This window comes from Polistes dominula, unplaced genomic scaffold (genome assembly GCF_049000335.1).
Source record: "Polistes dominula isolate Pdom_NZ unplaced genomic scaffold, Pdom_raw_medaka scaffold_35, whole genome shotgun sequence".
In the NCBI taxonomy this organism is placed as follows: domain Eukaryota; kingdom Metazoa; phylum Arthropoda; class Insecta; order Hymenoptera; family Vespidae; genus Polistes; species Polistes dominula.
In genome coordinates this window covers 1003378-1020555 of record NW_028300968.1, presented here as the reverse complement: position 1 = coordinate 1020555, position 17178 = coordinate 1003378, and the positions used below count along the sequence as shown (strand labels likewise).

Genomic DNA, 17178 nt, shown 5'->3' with positions numbered 1-17178 from the left:
ACGAATATGAAGAGCATAACACAAAGAGAGAGAGAGAGAGAGAGAGAAGGGGTTGGTTGGTTGTTGAAGAAGGGGATAGTATAGTAGGAAGATTTAACACATGCATACCTACATACGCACGTATACAGAACAACCATCTACCCAGCATCCATAAAACTGCGGAACGCGGACGCTTTGAGTCCAGCGGGGCTCTTCATGAATCGTGCTCGAGGTGACAGAGCCCTTCCCGTTGTCAAACCCGCATGGAATGAGATGAGGATTATGCTCGCACTCGGCTCAGGGTGTACACGATTACCTTTGAGTGCCTGCACCGTAGTAGTTTCGTCGCATGGCAACGCGTATTCGACCGCGGTTAAGACCTAGATTTTAACACGCAGTCGTTGTAATCCAAAATTACACGCTTACTTCGGTAAACTTTGCAAAAAGAACGGAGAACGATGGAGGGTCGGTGTGTTAGTTCACTATTTATACTCGTTAAATCTTATGTTTTAAGCTTTCAATGAAGATACCACCATCCCACAATCATCTACAATTATTATTATTATTATTATTATTATTATTATTATTATAATAAATAATGTATATACATTTTTTTGGTAATGTCTTTGAAATGAGTGAAGACAAAATATGTTTTAAGCTTTCAATGAAGATACCATCATCCCACAAAATTGTCTATCTAATATTATTATTATTACAAGATATATTATATATAATCACATGAATATAAATTATATATTATTATTATTATTATAAATATATATATATATATATAGATTTTTGTTTTAATTCTTTTTTCTTTTTAGGTAAATTTATTTGTTGGTTATATCTTGTATTCATTTACATCATTGCATTGACGTAATTGCAATGATTTTTATTGTTAGTTTTTCTTCTTTTATTTTTTTTATTTTTAAATTCACTTTTATATAAGAAGAATTATTATTGAATGTAAAATATTTCACGTTTTGAGAGTAACTAAAATGAAAACGCGGTGGTAGTCATTAAATATAGCAGTTGCACAGTCTAGTTATTAATATGAAGACAATGGGAAAAGACGATAAATGAAAAGCCGTGTAAGAGCTTCCCTAAGCTGTTTCAGCGTTCATTGTCAATCTCGTATCTCAACGTTAAGCAGTTCCTTTATAAGAGTATATTATATATATATATATATATCATCTTTACAAAAGCTTGCAAAGTTATGCTCTCATGAAAAGATTCTTTTGCGGTAATTAATAAGTTTCTATTGCAAGAGTGATTTTCTTTTTTCCACTGTGTGGTGGTATAGAATTTTGCTTTTGAAATTTACTTGGAAGTTTACCAATTCGTTGAATGACGAAGCATTCGTTTTATGGTTTCAATCATGAACCAGAGAGAGAGAGAGAGAGAGAGAATCTCTGGCAGTGACATATTCGTTATTAATTTCGTCATTTCTCTTTCGAACAAAAAAAAAAAAACAGAAATACTCATCTTCCATTAGAAATTGTCTATTTCAATCAATTTCAAATGAAAGTGTAATTAAGTGTATTAAGTATATTTACATATTAACAATGGCGGGAATTTGGTATTTGCTGCAATGAACTTTCGAGTTCCTAACGTCAATTAATAATAATAATAATTATTATTATTATTATTATTACACGTTGATTTTTAATAATGTGAATAAGATTACCTATTTTAAAACGATCCAAATTCTATTGAATTGTCTTTCTTTTATATTTCATTGGATAAAACGATTATACGTAGATTTCTATTGAAACTTTTTACATCTTGTTTTCGAATGTTTCAATTTAATTAATTAATAATACGATAATAAAAAAAATCAAATTCGATATACGTATTACTATATTGATTTAACGATTATTCGTTATGAAAAATTATTCAATTCGATATCGAATTTTTCATATTGCACATTTAACATAGCAACCCATGAAATATAATCTCTCTTCTCTCTCTCATGGATTTATTAACATATTAACCTCTAACATTATCAAGTTACACGCGTTATATACAAACAAGATAAACTAACGTGAGTTCGTTTAAAGTTTAGGATTAAAGATAGTTACAATTCCTAGTTAATTATGATAACGGAGCAGGTACGATGCAATCTCTTGTTCGTCAAGTCTCATGTCAGATCTGGGTCAAACAGCGTCCGAGGAAGCCATTTTATTAGAACGTGGTTATAAATTATCGAAAAAAATCGGCGAAGGTTCTTATGCTAAGGTGTTTCACTAATCCCAAATCTTATTTTTAATTTATTATTGATATTAAGGATGATTTTATTTAAAAGAGTCAAAGAAAACACACGTACTTTTTATTTAACACTAGATATACCACCATTTTCTACCACACTAGTCAAAATGACTGGTGTACATATAGAAATGCTTTTTGAGACTTCCAGTCTTAATTTATTCTTAAAAAATAACCAAAAATGTTGAACAATAATAATTTTAATAGTTAAATGTATTTATAGACATTTTTCAATTATTTACAGAAATCAAATTGTTACATGAACATAGAAATTGTGAATTAAAATGGCGTCAACTAGACAAAATGACTAGTCTGATATATCTAGTGTTAACGAATGAATGAATAAAAAAAAACTTCGACGAGAAACCAACGGATGATTCGTTAAAGTTTTATCAAAGTTATAAATTAAAGAAAATATACGAATAAATATAAATGATCGATTTGGTCATAGGTTTGTTTTCAACGCGACAATTGAAAATGTCGTATAATTTTGTTTGAAAATTAACGTGTTGCAATAGAAAAAAAAAAAAAAGAAAAAAAAGGTTTCATCGAAAACAATCGTCGATTTTTCATCCCCTTTTTCTCCCAACTCCCTTTGCCTTCAGGAAAATCGATGAAAGTTGGTCCGCTGCATATGACATCGAAGAACAATCACGCGAACACGATGATTAAACGTTTCGGTAAACGAATTTATTGCGATCGTATGATAGAAATAAAGTTTATTTTGAGAAAAACATGAAAGCTCTCGTACGTTCGTTTGTTCGTTCGATGAAATTTTTGTTGTTAATTTATTCGCAATTTTTTACTCGTTTATTTTCTATCTATTCTATATATTTCTTGTTCTTTTTAGCATTAACACTGTAATGGCCGCACGTCTATGCAATCAAACGTCGCCTATGGGGCCAGTAATATTCTTGGAAAAAAAAAAATTAATTTTAACCCTTAAAGTGCACATGGGATGTTTGACATCCTCAACAAATTTGTGATCTCTCGAAAAGGGTACTGAATTCTCGAAAAAAAAATGGGTTATTTGTCTAATGCCATCTAGTGTTAATTTAGATGAATATAAAACCTATTCTATTTTTAAAAAAAGATATATCAAAGTACTTTGACAAAAATTGCGAGGTGTAAATATTAAATAGCGGCTTCAGGAGACGCGTTCAAACACGTTGGGGTGTCAAACACCCCACAGTGCACTTTAACTGATTTTTACCAAGTGTGCACTTTAAGGGTTAAAAAACAAAACTGAAATTAAATTAACGAACAAATTAACATAAAACAACAACAACAAATATAATTTTGTATAATTGTAAATATATCAAAAATTATAAATAAATAACGTCCATTGTTCCGGTTATCATACACATACAACATGGCCGTTGTGGAAGCGGCCATTAAAATGTTAAGAAGAAAAAAATACATTTTATCAGATTGTTTAAAAATATAATATCTTTTTTTTTTGTTTTTGTTTATATAGGTTTACCAAGCCGATTACAAATCACAATTTCGTTCAGTAAAGGATTGCACGTTGGCTTGCAAGATCATCGACACGTCAAAAGCACCGAAAGATTTCGTTCGTAAATTTTTACCAAGGGAACTTGATATTTTAGTTAAATTGAATCATCCCCACGTGGTACATATACACAGTATCTTTCAAAGACGAACTAAATATTTTATATTCATGCGTTTTGCCGAGAACGGTGATCTTCTTGATTATATCCTCAAAAATGGTGCAGTTTCAGAGAATCAAGCTCGCATATGGCTTCGACAACTGGCTCTTGGTATACACACACACACACACACACATCACATCACACATACACACACATATTCTAAAACTTTTTAATCCAACGATAGAGTCCACAAAATTTTAAGAGAAATTCTCTTTGATATTCGTGCTTGATCCTTCAAAAAAGGATTACATTCGTCTGTAAATATTAGATGGTTCGAAAAATCATTTCATTATTCTTTTGTAAAAATGAAGATAATTTTTGCTTCGAGGTTAAACCTAAACCTTTCAAGTGGTCATAAATAAGTTGAATTTGATCAATTTAATCTCTCATCGATCTCATGTTTTACTATTTATCGATTTGCATCAATTAATGCCATTTATTGCGTCAGCAAAAAACGATACGATTTTCCGAACCACCTAATATATTTAAAGGAGGAATAAAAATCCAAAAAAAAAATAAGGAAAAACAATTCACATTTTCTAAAGAAAAATATTTTTTATGAATAAAATAAAATCGTATAGATTAAACATTAATAATCGATATACGTTCGAGAATACAGAACGTGCAAATAACGACATACTCGACAATTCAATTATTGAGAAACACTAACGAACGATTACGTCCTGTTTTATATCATTTTTATCAATCGATAATTTTCCTCCTCCTCCTCCTCCTCCTCCTCCTCCTCCTCCTCCTCCTCCAACTCCTCTTCTCTTTTTCCTTTTTTTTTTCTTTCAACCCTTCAGGAATGTTGTTACGTATAAAGCTAAACGATGTAGTACGTATCTTTCGTGTGTGTATTCGAAACGATTAAAACAATGTACAAATTTCAAATTTAACCAACACGTAAATTGCATTTTATTGTATTTTGGATTTATTTGATTCTTTTGTTTGTTTTATTTTGTAGGTCTTCAATATCTTCACGAAATGGAAATTGCACATCGTGATATGAAATGTGAAAATGTATTATTAACAACGAATTACAATGTCAAATTAGCTGATTTTGGATTTTCACGATACATGATTGATAATCGTGGTAAACGTGTATTAAGTGACACATATTGTGGTTCTTTGTCATATGCTGCACCGGAAGTCCTACGTGGTGCACCTTATAATCCAAAATGTTCAGACATATGGTCCTTGGGTGTAATTCTTTATATCATATTGAACAAAGCCATGCCATTTGACGAAACCAATATAAAAATACTCTACGAACAACAGTTAGCACGTAAATGGAAATTTCGACGAAAAGTAGACGAAACAATAAGTGAAAATGCTAAGACCACTGTTAGCAATCTTTTGGAACCTGACACAAAAAAACGTTGGCAAGTTGATCAGATATTATATTGCGATTGGATAGCAATGGATCCAAGATTATTAATTTTGACGCCTGCTGAACAAAGTGCACTTAATAACGCGATAGAGGAACGTAAAAGAAACGAAGAGAAATTTTCTAAAAAGGTGTATAAACTTTTCTTTGAAAATATTATCAATTATTAATACAAAGTATGGTTTGTTATATTTTATTGTTTTTGTTTTATATATATATATATATATAGAAATCTTCGAAAATCGAAAAGAAGAGTGAAAAGCAGCACGATAATATTATAGATGATCCTGAACATATCCATATTTTAAAGGGTGCTACAAAGGTATTGACGTTATTCTTACAAACTATACAAAATGTATTTTTTTATACGACAATTTGTTCTCATTTCTTTTCTAGGCTAGAGTATCATCTCTTTTACCAACTGCCAGTCTTTTAAAAACCTCGGAACGTAATCGAATATCGTATAGTATATACAGGTACAATTGTAGTATGGTTCTTAATTGCATTATACATATCCCCATATCTTTGGACCTCTTACTATTGTAAGTAAACCCATTTGAATGAGAATAATACGATTTAAACGCAATATCCATTTTTTACGTATAAAACATTTAAGGTATCCATTTTTACTTCGAAGAGTAAGCTAACTGAACAATGGAAAACTGAGGATGCAATTAAATTAGAACGACGATATTGGATAGAAACGTGTATTACGTATCCAACCTGGAATTGTTTTGGACGATGAGTTGAGTTTTCTAGTAATCGGAAAACGATTAAAGTTACGGTGCAAATTCTTCCTAGTAAATTGGTCTTTCTTTCAAGATCTAAACGATCGATTTGATCGTCTTAATTATTATTACTGCAGCAAACCTAATTCATCTTCGTTTTTTTTTTCAAATCTATCCTTTTTCGTTGGCACGTTGTATTTAATTGTAAGAGATCTCACATAAATATATATATATATATGTGCTTAAGGATAGTTTACACGATAACTCAATGATTCTATTCCAGTTTCATTAGTTGGTAGAAATCTGGTAAAAGAACAATAATTCAAAGGGAAACACATTTATATTATATAAAGGCAATTATGAAACGGACTCGTGAACGCGCGCGCGCGCACTTTCCCAATCCCCTTTTCGAACTTCACATTTTGTTTGAAAGTTCGTTATTGCGTTGCCCATGAACCTTCTCTCGTGTAACGAAGTACCTTTTCGTGTAAGGGTAAAAGGTGTTTCCATAAAGTTGTATCGCGTATCGTGCGACCTGCACATTGCAGTAAAAGACTGTTGTGGTGGTAGTAGTAGTGGTGAGTTAACTTGGCATCGCATAGTCATCCTTCGTAATGAGAACCTTCGTAATGTCCTAACGTTATCCGGAAATTAACGTCGTTTGAATCTCACAATCAGCCTTGCCAGGAAACCTGGAACATTTTCAACGATCGAAACATTAAGGATATGAACACCCTTAGCAAATCTACTTACCTACTACCTTTAAACAAAAAGAACAGAAAAGATAAGATATAAGATGAAAAATATAGAATAATACTAGGGGTGCCCCGCCACGTTAGAATCCCGCCCCATCTGTTAGAATCTTATCGAACTAACAAAGATAATCATGACTCTTTGTTAATAAACAAATAATTCGCAATAAAATAATATTGCGATTATATATTGAGATATAAACTATACTATCTTTCAAGTTGAATGAAACTGCACACAGTGTGCAAAATTTGATTAAAATCGGTTCAGTAGTTTAGGAGTCCATTGCGGACAAACAACGTGATACGTAATTTATATATATATTAAGAAGATAAAAGAATTGAAAAAAAAAGCAAAGGGTTGAATTTAGAACAAATAATGCGTGGGTTCTTTTCAAACGTCCAATCAAATTCATGTTGATGAACGAATGAAATGGAAAATAAATCATTACTGTAATAGTTTTATTTAATTTTCGTTGCTTTTGTCCTCGTTTTGTCGAACCAATGTTGAAAAATTCTTTTGTTCTTTTTTTTTTTGGTTTTATTTTATTTTTCCCTTTCATCGATTCAACTCTATAGAAGATGAAAAACACGGAGAAATGTGTATAAATACGTGAGAATTCATAGAAATGTAGAGTACGATTTGAAAAACCATTCGATAAGAGAATAGAAAGGTTTTATAATCAGAGCGGTGGTCCCAGGAGATGATCAATAACCATTCATCTAAAGATAAAAAAACAAATTCGATTGCAAAATTAATAAAACAAGGAAAAATGTTTATTACGTTCCTTTTATTCGTCTTCTTCTTCGTTCTTTTCCTTTTCCTTTATTTTCTCTTCTTTTTTTGTTCTATTTAATTTTCAAAACAATCTGGTGCGTTTGTCCTTAACATTAATTTATAATGAATATTTTATATGCATTTTATTTAGTTAATAATAATCTTTTTTTTCTAAAAGAAAATTGAACTATTTAGTTGATTACATGAAAGTAATTTAATTCAAATTTGGTATTTCGAAAATAAATTTGAAAAATCGCGGGTATAGTATCGACCGATAATATCGTTTATCGTTGTCACGTGACTCTTTCAGAAAACTTCTCATTGATACTTTCCCGCGAAACGATCCATGTAATGAACCGTTTGTTATGAAACAAAAAATTCCTTCTAAATTCTTTATGCTGTAAGTAAAAACTTTCTTATTTTAAAATATATACTTAACTGAATGAAAAACTTTAATAAGAAAATATTTATTCAAAAATAGCAAGACTTCTGAGTTATCGGCGCATGCGCATTAGACTTGTGCTTATCGTACTCGTATGTATACGATACATATATATACCTCTACTAGCAGACTAATGCGCATGCGCCGCTCAGCGCAAGTTAGAGAGAGACAACATCAGCCTTCCATGTTCTATCTCTTTTTATTTCACCGACAGGTTTTATGCTGACTTGTTTGTTCTATGTGTAGTATTTCTATGGTTTTTTAAATAATTTGAATAATAAATGAAAAATGATAATTAAATTGTCACGTATAAAGTGATTTACTAAAATTTATTCTAACATTAACAACATAAATTAATTAGACAAAAACAAATGAATGAATTAACATATGTTTACATCTAAATAGTATTTCTCTCTATAATATTAATAGAATAACGTTTATACATATTACAGATAAATATGTAATATTTTTCATTTAATCTTCGATGCAATTTAATTACCAACGTATACAGGTTTCATGAAAATAGTACCATCATTGATAATATTTTTAAAATAATATTCGTTATCGTAAAAAAATGTTTCTATTGTTCCTGTTAAATTAGTTTGAAATATGTGTCGTGGCCTTCCAAGTTCATTAATATTCCAAACACCATCTGATCGAAGCATTAATAATTCTTTATTTGGTGATATAATGGTGAGAAGCATATTTGAAGGTGGTAAAGTATACTGTTTGACATTATCCCATGAAACATAATGAAATGCTAACATTTCTAATGGTAATTGTAAAATAATCCATAATGAATTTTCTACAGATTCTATTGATGCTTTGAGAATATTTGGTATACAAAAAACTATAAGAAAACAATGAACATTAATTGATACACATTTTCTTATTCATAATAAATGTATAATAATTTAGATAATAACAAACCTTTCTTCTGATAAAATCTTGCATTAATAATATTACCAATTGAAACACAATCTGATTTAATAAATACAATAATTGTAGTTTCCCTGACAGATAAAATTTGAAGTCTTGTATAATTACTTATATCTGATCCAAGACTAAAGTCTTGTATTTCAATATTGTTACAAAATAATGATACATTTTTTAAGTTACAGGAAGAATTCATATTTTCTATATAATTATTATTTAAATTGGTTATTAATGCATTCATATTTTTTACAATTTTTAATTTATTTAAGTAAAAGGCTCGATCTGTAAAAACAAACAAATATATATATATACATAATAAATAATTCCAATTTTTATTATACATTAGAATTGTATATACTAACTGTTTAAAGCAGTTCCTGCCACTTTGACTATTTCAATAATCTCTGTTAAATTATTTTCTATAGATTTTAATTTTTTGTATTCCTTATTAAGATTATTTAATTTAATACCATTATAAAGACCATCAATGAAAATATTACCAAATATTTCTAAACTATCTTTTAAAATAATATCTGTCTCTAATATTTGTACAGATTTATTTTTCTTTAACAGATTACTGGTAAAACTTGTCAAATTAATATCATTCACTAAACCATCAATCAATAAACTTGGCATTATAATATTACCATCGAAAGTTTTCGTGCCATTGATAATTTGTGGTTTTGATTTTAGTAATGCATATTCTATTTTTTTCCCCATTATGGTACCATCCAAACTGTTAACATTATAAATATAATTTATTTTAATATTTAATAATATTTAATAATATGTTAATCATTCTATTTGTTTAAATAATTTCAATTATACCTTAAACTTGAAAGATTAATATCAGCAAAAGTCTTTTGACCTTTAATTACAATTACATTTTGATGATTTGATAATACTGCATTTTGTGACCATTCACTGAAATTTAATCCATGTAAATTTTTAGTAGTCAATCCTAAAACCGTTTTCATTCCAGTAACAACATTTGTTTCACTACTATGTTTCATAACATCTGTTCTTAAATCCATGTTGTTAATTTTTCCTTGCAAATTTACTTGACCTAATGTACAAAATTAATGTTATTGTTTCTTTTTACATAAATCAAATTGTTATTTAAGATTATTTTAAGATAAGATCAATGATTAACAGAACCTGGTAATATTAATTTATCAAAATGCCATTTGCCTGTAATTACTTGTGACACATTTTTTTTAAAAGACTTTTCAATGATATTCTTTATGTTTGAATCAGAAGTTTGTATAGATAGATTTGGAGAACCTTGAATACTGTAAACTTCTATATTATTAAACCAACAAGGAACATTTATTACTTGTGGTTTAGTTTTACTTAATAAATTGTATGACATATTTGTCCAAGAACCATAATGTGGTATATAAAGAGATGTCTGAAAAATATGAATATTAAAATGATTTTATATCATGATCAAATGAAACATTTTCTTTCTCATTGATAATTATTACCTTTGTAATATTATTTCCTAATAAAGTCAAATTTTTAATGACAAAATTATTACCAGTTACAATCATATTTTTATCAATTGTATACATTTCCGAAGAGAACTTTTTCAAATTAATATTATTTATATTTTGTACAGTAGGTTCAGATATAAAAGTTACATTACCTAAAATCAATGTTATTTGAAAGATAAATTTTTACTATATTGCATATAATAAATATTTTAAATATATTATGTATTTTAAATATTATAAATTTACCCTGTATTATATAATTTTTGAAAGTATTGTATGTTTCATCAATGATAGGTTTTGGTATATTCAGCTTTTCTACTTGCATGTTACCCAAAATATGTTTTGAATGTAAATGTGGATAAATTGCTGGATCAGTGATGTTAAGTGATCCATAGGAAAATTGTATATTATTAGATTTTAATCCCATATCTATAATAATAATAATTATAACATTTAAAAAAAAAAAAGGTTTCAATCTCTGAACATTGTCATATTTTACAAAAATAATTACTTACTAAATGTTATATTATTCAAAGAAATTCTATCATCTATTCTAACAACATTTTTCATGAAACGTTTAATATCTTCACCATTAACAATTTTAGCATAAGTATTTCCTTTTGAGATAACATTTTTAACTTTAGTAGGAAGTGGAAATGTAAATCTTGCAGGAACTTGAAGATTATTAACTTTTAAACTTGTTACATTTTGAATATCTTTAAAAATGTTCTTTCCAATCCAGGTATTTAGAATTTCTTGAAATCCTATAAAATATTATTATCAAATCAAATAAATCTATCATACAATTATCAAATATTTCATAAATTGTAGATAAAAATTCAATTGCCTTTTAAATGAAATCCTTTAATATCAAATGGTAGAATATCTTTTACAGTAATAACACCAATGAAATATTTGGTCGATAAATCAATACTATCGATAGAAGTTGTTGTCTCAAAAATAGTAGAATTTAATTCTTTAGCACCAAATACGTGAAAACTTTTCAAATGATTTACAGTCATATTATCTATCAGTACTTTAGATAATATTAAATTTGTAACATTAGCAGTTGAAACGCATAAAGATAAGTTAAGTCTATAATATTCGTAAATAAATTAATATTTAAATAAAAATGTAATTTAAATTCACACAATAACATTCAAATAACATACTTTGGAATGAATGATGGTGTATAAGCCAAACGTGGTAATATCACACCATGATTAATTAGTTTCTTTCCTGAGATGATAACTGTATTATCAGAATAAGCTGTTACCCAATTATTATAATCTTTTATCGTAACATTTTTCCAAATCTACGAAATAATATTTAATTACATAATTATTTAAAAATACAAACAAATACAGAAAATACAAATATATATTTTTTTTTCATACCGCGTTATTAGAAAATATTACATGTCGTGGAAACTTATTGTTTATTAATATTCCATTATTCAAAATAACTTTTAAAGTTTTGCCATTTTGACTGTATATATCTTTAGTTCTCAGTGTATTAATGATGGTAATATTATGGAAATGACGATTCCCATTTATTTCCATAAAATCTGGCACACGTTTAATTGGCATTAATAAACTTGCACCTTTACCTCTCAATCCTCCTTTCAATGTAATTTGTCCTATTACGTTTACATTTTTCACTGTTATACATCCTGATATTTTAGATGGGGGTCCATTTAATGGTAATAAAAATCCATCTTTCTTCACGTGCAATTCTTTTACATAAATCTTTTTTGCATGTACAGTTTGAGTTGTTAAATTTGTAGCAATATTTAATGGAACAATGCTATGATCAACATGTAATTCAACAAAAATGTGATCACCTAAAAGACATATATATATATATATACAGTTAATAACATTTAAACATAATTATAATTGAAATTAAATTATAAAAAGAAAAAACAAAATTAATCATATTAACTTTGAACTATTTGATCGCCACTTATTTTTAATGTATTTTCTTGTAAATCTGACAACGAAACATTATTAATTAATCCTTTGAGATACAAATTTGTTGGTGTTAATGCAATAATAGGACATTTGAAGTTATTAATATTTTTTACTTTTAAATTTGAAAATGTTATATTCTGATTAATATCTTTTATAGATTTTAATTTAAACAATGGATTATCTTTTCCTTTTATTATTATATTATTAACTTTGCATTGTGATTCACATCTCACTTGTACTTTATTTGCTCGTAATGTTTTCAATTGAATATTACTATTGTTTATTCTTTTATTTAAATAATCATTCATTGTTTGTATTTGTGTAGACAAATATTCGTATTGTCTTGTTAAGTTTTGCAATTCTTTTGAATCATATCCATTTATCTACAATAATAATTATTTATTTTATTTTATATATATAAATAGAATATTATATGTAATATATCATGTTTGATCCCCCCTCCCCTCCCCCCTCCCCCCCAAAAAAAACAAACAACAACAAATATTTACATTTTGAGTATCAATTTCACGTATATGACCATTCAATATGGACAATGGTGTTTTTAAAATAAATGTAGCCTTTGGTATTCTTTGGGCAATAGCTGTAGCTTTAACACACCAAGTTTTTATTTCATTTTTCAAACCAATTAAAGATTTGATTTCACCCCATTTTGGTTGTAATAATTTCCATGTAGTAACTCCATGCGTTATGAACATTAATTTATTCTCATAAATATTAATTAAATAAATATTATTAATTTCTGACATGTTAACATTCAATTTAACAAATTTCCATCCATCGTATTGATAAATTGTTACAATATTCTTATTAAGTGACAATAATACAATTGCATTTTTATCTATTAATGGTATTATCTTTTCTGAACTAGAAATTTCTTGAAATGATATCAAATATCCATGTACTTCTTTGTAGATAACTGTATTTTTATGGGTAGACAAACATATATAATATTCTTTAAGATGACCCTTGATTACATCAAACGTAGTAATAGCATTACTAGCAGGTAATGTCTGAATTATTATAAATTTATTAAGATGTAAAGAATGACGTAATATCACTGTACGAAATGAATTACAAATGAGATTCATAAATCCTTTATTTTGAAAGAATGTTAATTTTTCTGCTCCAAAATCTAATGTTTGTATTAAATCAAAGTGTGCATCAGTCCAAATATAAATTGATATATTATGATGCGATGCTATGCCTAAATATAAATCATTCATGTAATGCCATGTATGAATATCAGTTATACCAGGTATTTGAATAGTTTGTACAAAGGATAATGCATACGCAGTTTGAATATAATTAAATTGTAGTATTATTATATTCTCAATGAAAGTTTGAATTATAGCTATGGTATCATGCATAGAATTGTCCACTATTATTCGTACACCATTATATTGCGAATATGTTTTAACATGATTAAATTTTTTATTCTAAAAATAAAAAAAACAACAATTTTTTATTAGTAATATGTAATCTATTAATTTATATAATATATCAAAATACTACATACATTTAATTGATATAAAGATATTCCATTAGAGTTAATGCCTGCCATAAACCAAAATAAATGTCCATTGAATTTAAGTGGGAAAAATGTTGCATGTTTAAAATCTTGTACATTAAACGTCGATATTTCGTCAAAACCTTCCAGAATATTAATAGCTGAAATATTAATGTTTTATTTTTAATTTTGTTTGACACGATCATTTAATCTTTCGATAATGACATTTAAAATTCCCGCGCTTCATTCTAACCTAAAGTGTACGATATATGTTTGTGTATCATATCTCATTTCAAAGTTTAATAAGAAATAATAATATTCTTTTGTTTTAAATTAAATGCAATAATTAATTATTATATTATAAATAAATCTAGAATGTGTGTGTGTATGTGTGTATATATTAAATAAATGAAATTAAAATGAATTATGTGAAATAAATGCATCTTGCTTCCTAAGTACAATTTTGATTCATGGTTATATTATATCAATAATATTTACAGAATCTTTTTTTAGCCTTGAACCTTTAAACTGAACTCAAATTATTATTTTACTTAATGTTTTTTGTTTTTTTTCTCTTAAAATTAGTATTATCTTTTTAAAAGATCAACATAAATACGTTTGTTACAAGTGAACAGTTTCCATATGTCTTATATATCATTTAAATACAATGTCTCTTTACGAAAATATAAAAGAAAATTTAACAGCTCAAATATACGAATTAGAAGCATTACAGTCAGTTTATCCAGAAGAATTAGTCATCGCAGATCAAGGAATTTTAGCTGATATTAATAATTTTATTGAATTTCCTCAAGAACTTCCACAAAGATTGGAATATTCTATCAAAATTTCTGAGAATGAAGTAAGATTTTAATAATGATAACAATATAAATGAAAATATAATATTTATATATTTTATTTAGGCAATAATTGAACTTCAAGTATGTTTGCCGAATGATTATCCTCAAGAAAAACCTGAAGTTTATGCTAGAACTTCTTCATTAGATCGAACACAACAATTACTTTTAAATGAAGCACTGACAAGTTTTTTAAATACAAATGAAAAAGGTGATCCTTGTATATATTCATTAATATCATGGTTGCAAGATAACATAGAGAAATATCTTCAAAATTCGAAAGTTAATAAAGAAGGTAATCATGAAAATGAAAAGAAAGAACATGAACAACCTGGTGAATTAAGTTTTGCTAGATATTGGATTTATAGTCATCATATATATAGTAAACTTAAGAGACGAGATATAATTAATTTAGCGAAAGAACATTCTCTCACTGGATTTTGTTTACCCGGCAAACCAGGAATTATTTGTATAGAAGGTATAAAAACGGATTGTGAATTGTGGTGGCAAAAGGTAGAATAATTATACAGAATTATATTAATTGCTAAATTCAAAATGATTATGAGAAACCTAAACTTACTTTTTTACAAACTTACTTAGTATAACATTTTGTGTTATCATTTTCAGATAAAAGTTATGAATTGGCATAAAATTCTTATTAAATTAATAGAAGATGAGATCTTAAATGATGAAAATAATATAAATACCATGCGTAAATATCATAACTTTCAAGAAATATCTTTTCCTAGTTCAGATCGTCATAATGATATGGGACAATTACTTACATATTTAACCGATCATCAATCTCAGCATGTTTTTAATGAAATTTTTGGTATCAAAGGAAAATTTACCCATTAAAGTAAACATTGAAAATATTTCAATCTCTCTCTCTCTCTCTATCTTCTTAAGTAAAAATATATATTAAGACAAACAAATAATATTTCTATAACATACCGACAGCATTGTTGAATGAATCGTGTCTTTTATATCGATTTATTGGATTACTTGCATTTTCAATATACGAATTTATTTTCTTATCGATTTGGTTTAACGTATCGAGATTTAACGAATGATTTTCTGAAAATAAGTTTGATAATTTAATAACTGCCGAATAAATAAACAAAATTTTTTACATACCATATTTTGTTTTAAGCTTTTCAAAAAATTGAGTTAAATCTTCTAATGCATTAGTCAAAATTTCTGATCCATGACCTAAATGATTATCACTTATGTTGCATATAATTACGAATATTATTAGAAAATTGATCATTTTGTATTAAACTTTACTCGTCACGAGTTACACACTACAAGCAAGTTGAATTTACAAGATCAGAGTTTATATCTTGATTATTATAAGATGATAATATGTAATGTGTACATTTTTTTTTTTTATATAATCAGGTCACATGGATTAAGGATATGATGATACTTTATTGATACTATGAAACCTATGGAATACAATACAAATGTTGAGCGAATTTTCTTACTGTAATAAATAAACTAATATATACAAATACTCTAATCTATCTGACTGTAGCGTAACGTAGAAATTCATTAGTAAGGAATTGTCCTGGCATATAGGGGGCAGGTGGTCCAAAAACATCTTGCGCTGGAGAATGAACTTTAATTTGTCGCATATGAGTATCTCTACCATTTTGATGATTACTTATAACAGCTATTTGAATCATAAATGTTCTGATAGGTCTTTCATTTATATCCTTTATAGGAATAACTACCCATCCACTTGGTTCATTAAGGTCCATAACTTCAACTTCTTGAAGATCATTAAAATTTGTACCTGCTCTTATACTAATTCTACAAATAAATTTTTATCAAGAAGCAATTGAAATTTTCATTGGCTATATTATTACAAGGTAATAATAATCTTTTCTTACCTACTCGGAGTATAACTTTCATCAAGTTTGTAATCTGTATAAATACATATGTCTCTTATCGTTGTTTTTCTTTTTGAATTGTATATTTACCAAATGTGGAAGTTGCCCATCAGATTGCCAATATGTTTCTGTTATATCATCACGTAATTGATCTACTCCAAAACCTGGCTTGCAACTTGATAAACTCCATATCGCATGATTGCCTACTTCTCTTACTCTACCAGCTAATTCTTCTTCCACAGGATCTGTTTCTCCTAATGATACAAATATATTAATTATTAAATTAAAAATTAATCTATTTAAATATATATTCAAATATTTACCTGTGTTATTGGCTTTGTTACTCATTATAAAAGTTAATTTTTAATTAGGAAACATTTTCTTTTTTAAATTTTATATCAATTGTAGAAAAAAAATGGTATATTGTTTTATATTTATTGACAGAGAACCTGCAAGATAATAACACAGATATGTGGCGACATCATTGACGTG

At 27.4% G+C, this 17178-nt stretch overlaps 4 protein-coding genes across 6 annotated transcripts; 2 read left to right on the top strand and 2 right to left on the bottom strand.

The window, feature by feature from the left end:
• The first annotated feature begins 837 nt into the window (after positions 1 to 837).
• On the top strand, positions 838 to 8178 carry LOC107072879 (testis-specific serine/threonine-protein kinase 3). Its single transcript, XM_015333177.2, has 6 exons — positions 838 to 2217; positions 3722 to 4025; positions 4885 to 5438; positions 5537 to 5629; positions 5704 to 5849; positions 5924 to 8178. The coding sequence occupies exons 1-6, from the start codon at positions 2122 to 2124 to the stop codon at positions 5952 to 5954; spliced, it is 1224 nt and encodes a 407-aa protein (XP_015188663.2). The 5' UTR covers positions 838 to 2121; the 3' UTR covers positions 5955 to 8178.
• A 141-nt stretch (positions 8179 to 8319) lies between these two features.
• LOC107072855 (uncharacterized) lies at positions 8320 to 16064 on the bottom strand. Of its 2 annotated transcripts, none has more exons than XM_089173241.1 (16): positions 15929 to 16064; positions 15746 to 15868; positions 13947 to 14098; positions 12919 to 13866; positions 12381 to 12792; positions 11834 to 12279; positions 11609 to 11751; positions 11284 to 11531; positions 10952 to 11200; positions 10683 to 10865; positions 10428 to 10588; positions 10099 to 10351; positions 9769 to 10006; positions 9303 to 9676; positions 8935 to 9222; positions 8320 to 8854 (listed from the first exon to the last, which is right to left on the bottom strand). In XM_089173241.1, the coding sequence occupies exons 1-16, from the start codon at positions 16059 to 16061 to the stop codon at positions 8496 to 8498; spliced, it is 4710 nt and encodes a 1569-aa protein (XP_089029367.1). In that variant the 5' UTR covers positions 16062 to 16064; the 3' UTR covers positions 8320 to 8495. The 2 variants fall into 2 exon arrangements, with proteins under 2 accessions (XP_089029367.1, XP_089029368.1); XM_089173242.1 differs by having other exon boundaries at positions 9588 to 9676.
• LOC107072873 (RWD domain-containing protein 2A) lies at positions 14412 to 16307 on the top strand. Of its 2 annotated transcripts, XM_015333163.2 has the most exons (4): positions 14412 to 14796; positions 14858 to 15304; positions 15419 to 15650; positions 16193 to 16307. In XM_015333163.2, the coding sequence occupies exons 1-3, from the start codon at positions 14605 to 14607 to the stop codon at positions 15647 to 15649; spliced, it is 870 nt and encodes a 289-aa protein (XP_015188649.2). In that variant the 5' UTR covers positions 14412 to 14604; the 3' UTR covers position 15650; positions 16193 to 16307. The 2 variants fall into 2 exon arrangements, with proteins under 2 accessions (XP_015188649.2, XP_015188648.2); XM_015333162.2 differs by lacking the exon at positions 16193 to 16307 and having other exon boundaries at positions 14423 to 14796; positions 15419 to 15740.
• On the bottom strand, positions 16203 to 17168 carry APC10 (anaphase-promoting complex subunit 10). The gene is given in 4 exon segments (XM_015333164.2): positions 16203 to 16606; positions 16687 to 16760; positions 16762 to 16940; positions 17010 to 17168. Coding segments are annotated over 4 exon segments (570 nt in total). The 5' UTR covers positions 17035 to 17168; the 3' UTR covers positions 16203 to 16314.
• Positions 17169 to 17178: the final 10 nt, after the last annotated feature.

Coding starts and splice junctions, on each gene's coding strand:
- LOC107072879 (XM_015333177.2), top strand. CDS start 2,122: ATGTCAGATCTGGGTCAAACAGCGTCCGAGGAAGCCATTTTATTAGAA. Junction 4,026..4,884: donor GCTTCGACAACTGGCTCTTG/GTATACACACAC, acceptor TTTATTTTGTAG/GTCTTCAATATCTTCACGAA. Junction 5,630..5,703: donor TTTTAAAGGGTGCTACAAAG/GTATTGACGTTA, acceptor TTTCTTTTCTAG/GCTAGAGTATCATCTCTTTT.
- LOC107072873 (XM_015333163.2), top strand. CDS start 14,605: ATGTCTCTTTACGAAAATATAAAAGAAAATTTAACAGCTCAAATATAC. Junction 14,797..14,857: donor TCAAAATTTCTGAGAATGAA/GTAAGATTTTAA, acceptor TATTTTATTTAG/GCAATAATTGAACTTCAAGT. Junction 15,305..15,418: donor GTGAATTGTGGTGGCAAAAG/GTAGAATAATTA, acceptor TATCATTTTCAG/ATAAAAGTTATGAATTGGCA.
- LOC107072855 (XM_089173241.1), bottom strand. CDS start 16,061: ATGATCAATTTTCTAATAATATTCGTAATTATATGCAACATAAGTGAT. Junction 12,793..12,918: donor GTGAAATTGATACTCAAAAT/GTAAATATTTGT, acceptor TTATTATTGTAG/ATAAATGGATATGATTCAAA. Junction 10,007..10,098: donor TGATAAATTAATATTACCAG/GTTCTGTTAATC, acceptor TTTGTACATTAG/GTCAAGTAAATTTGCAAGGA.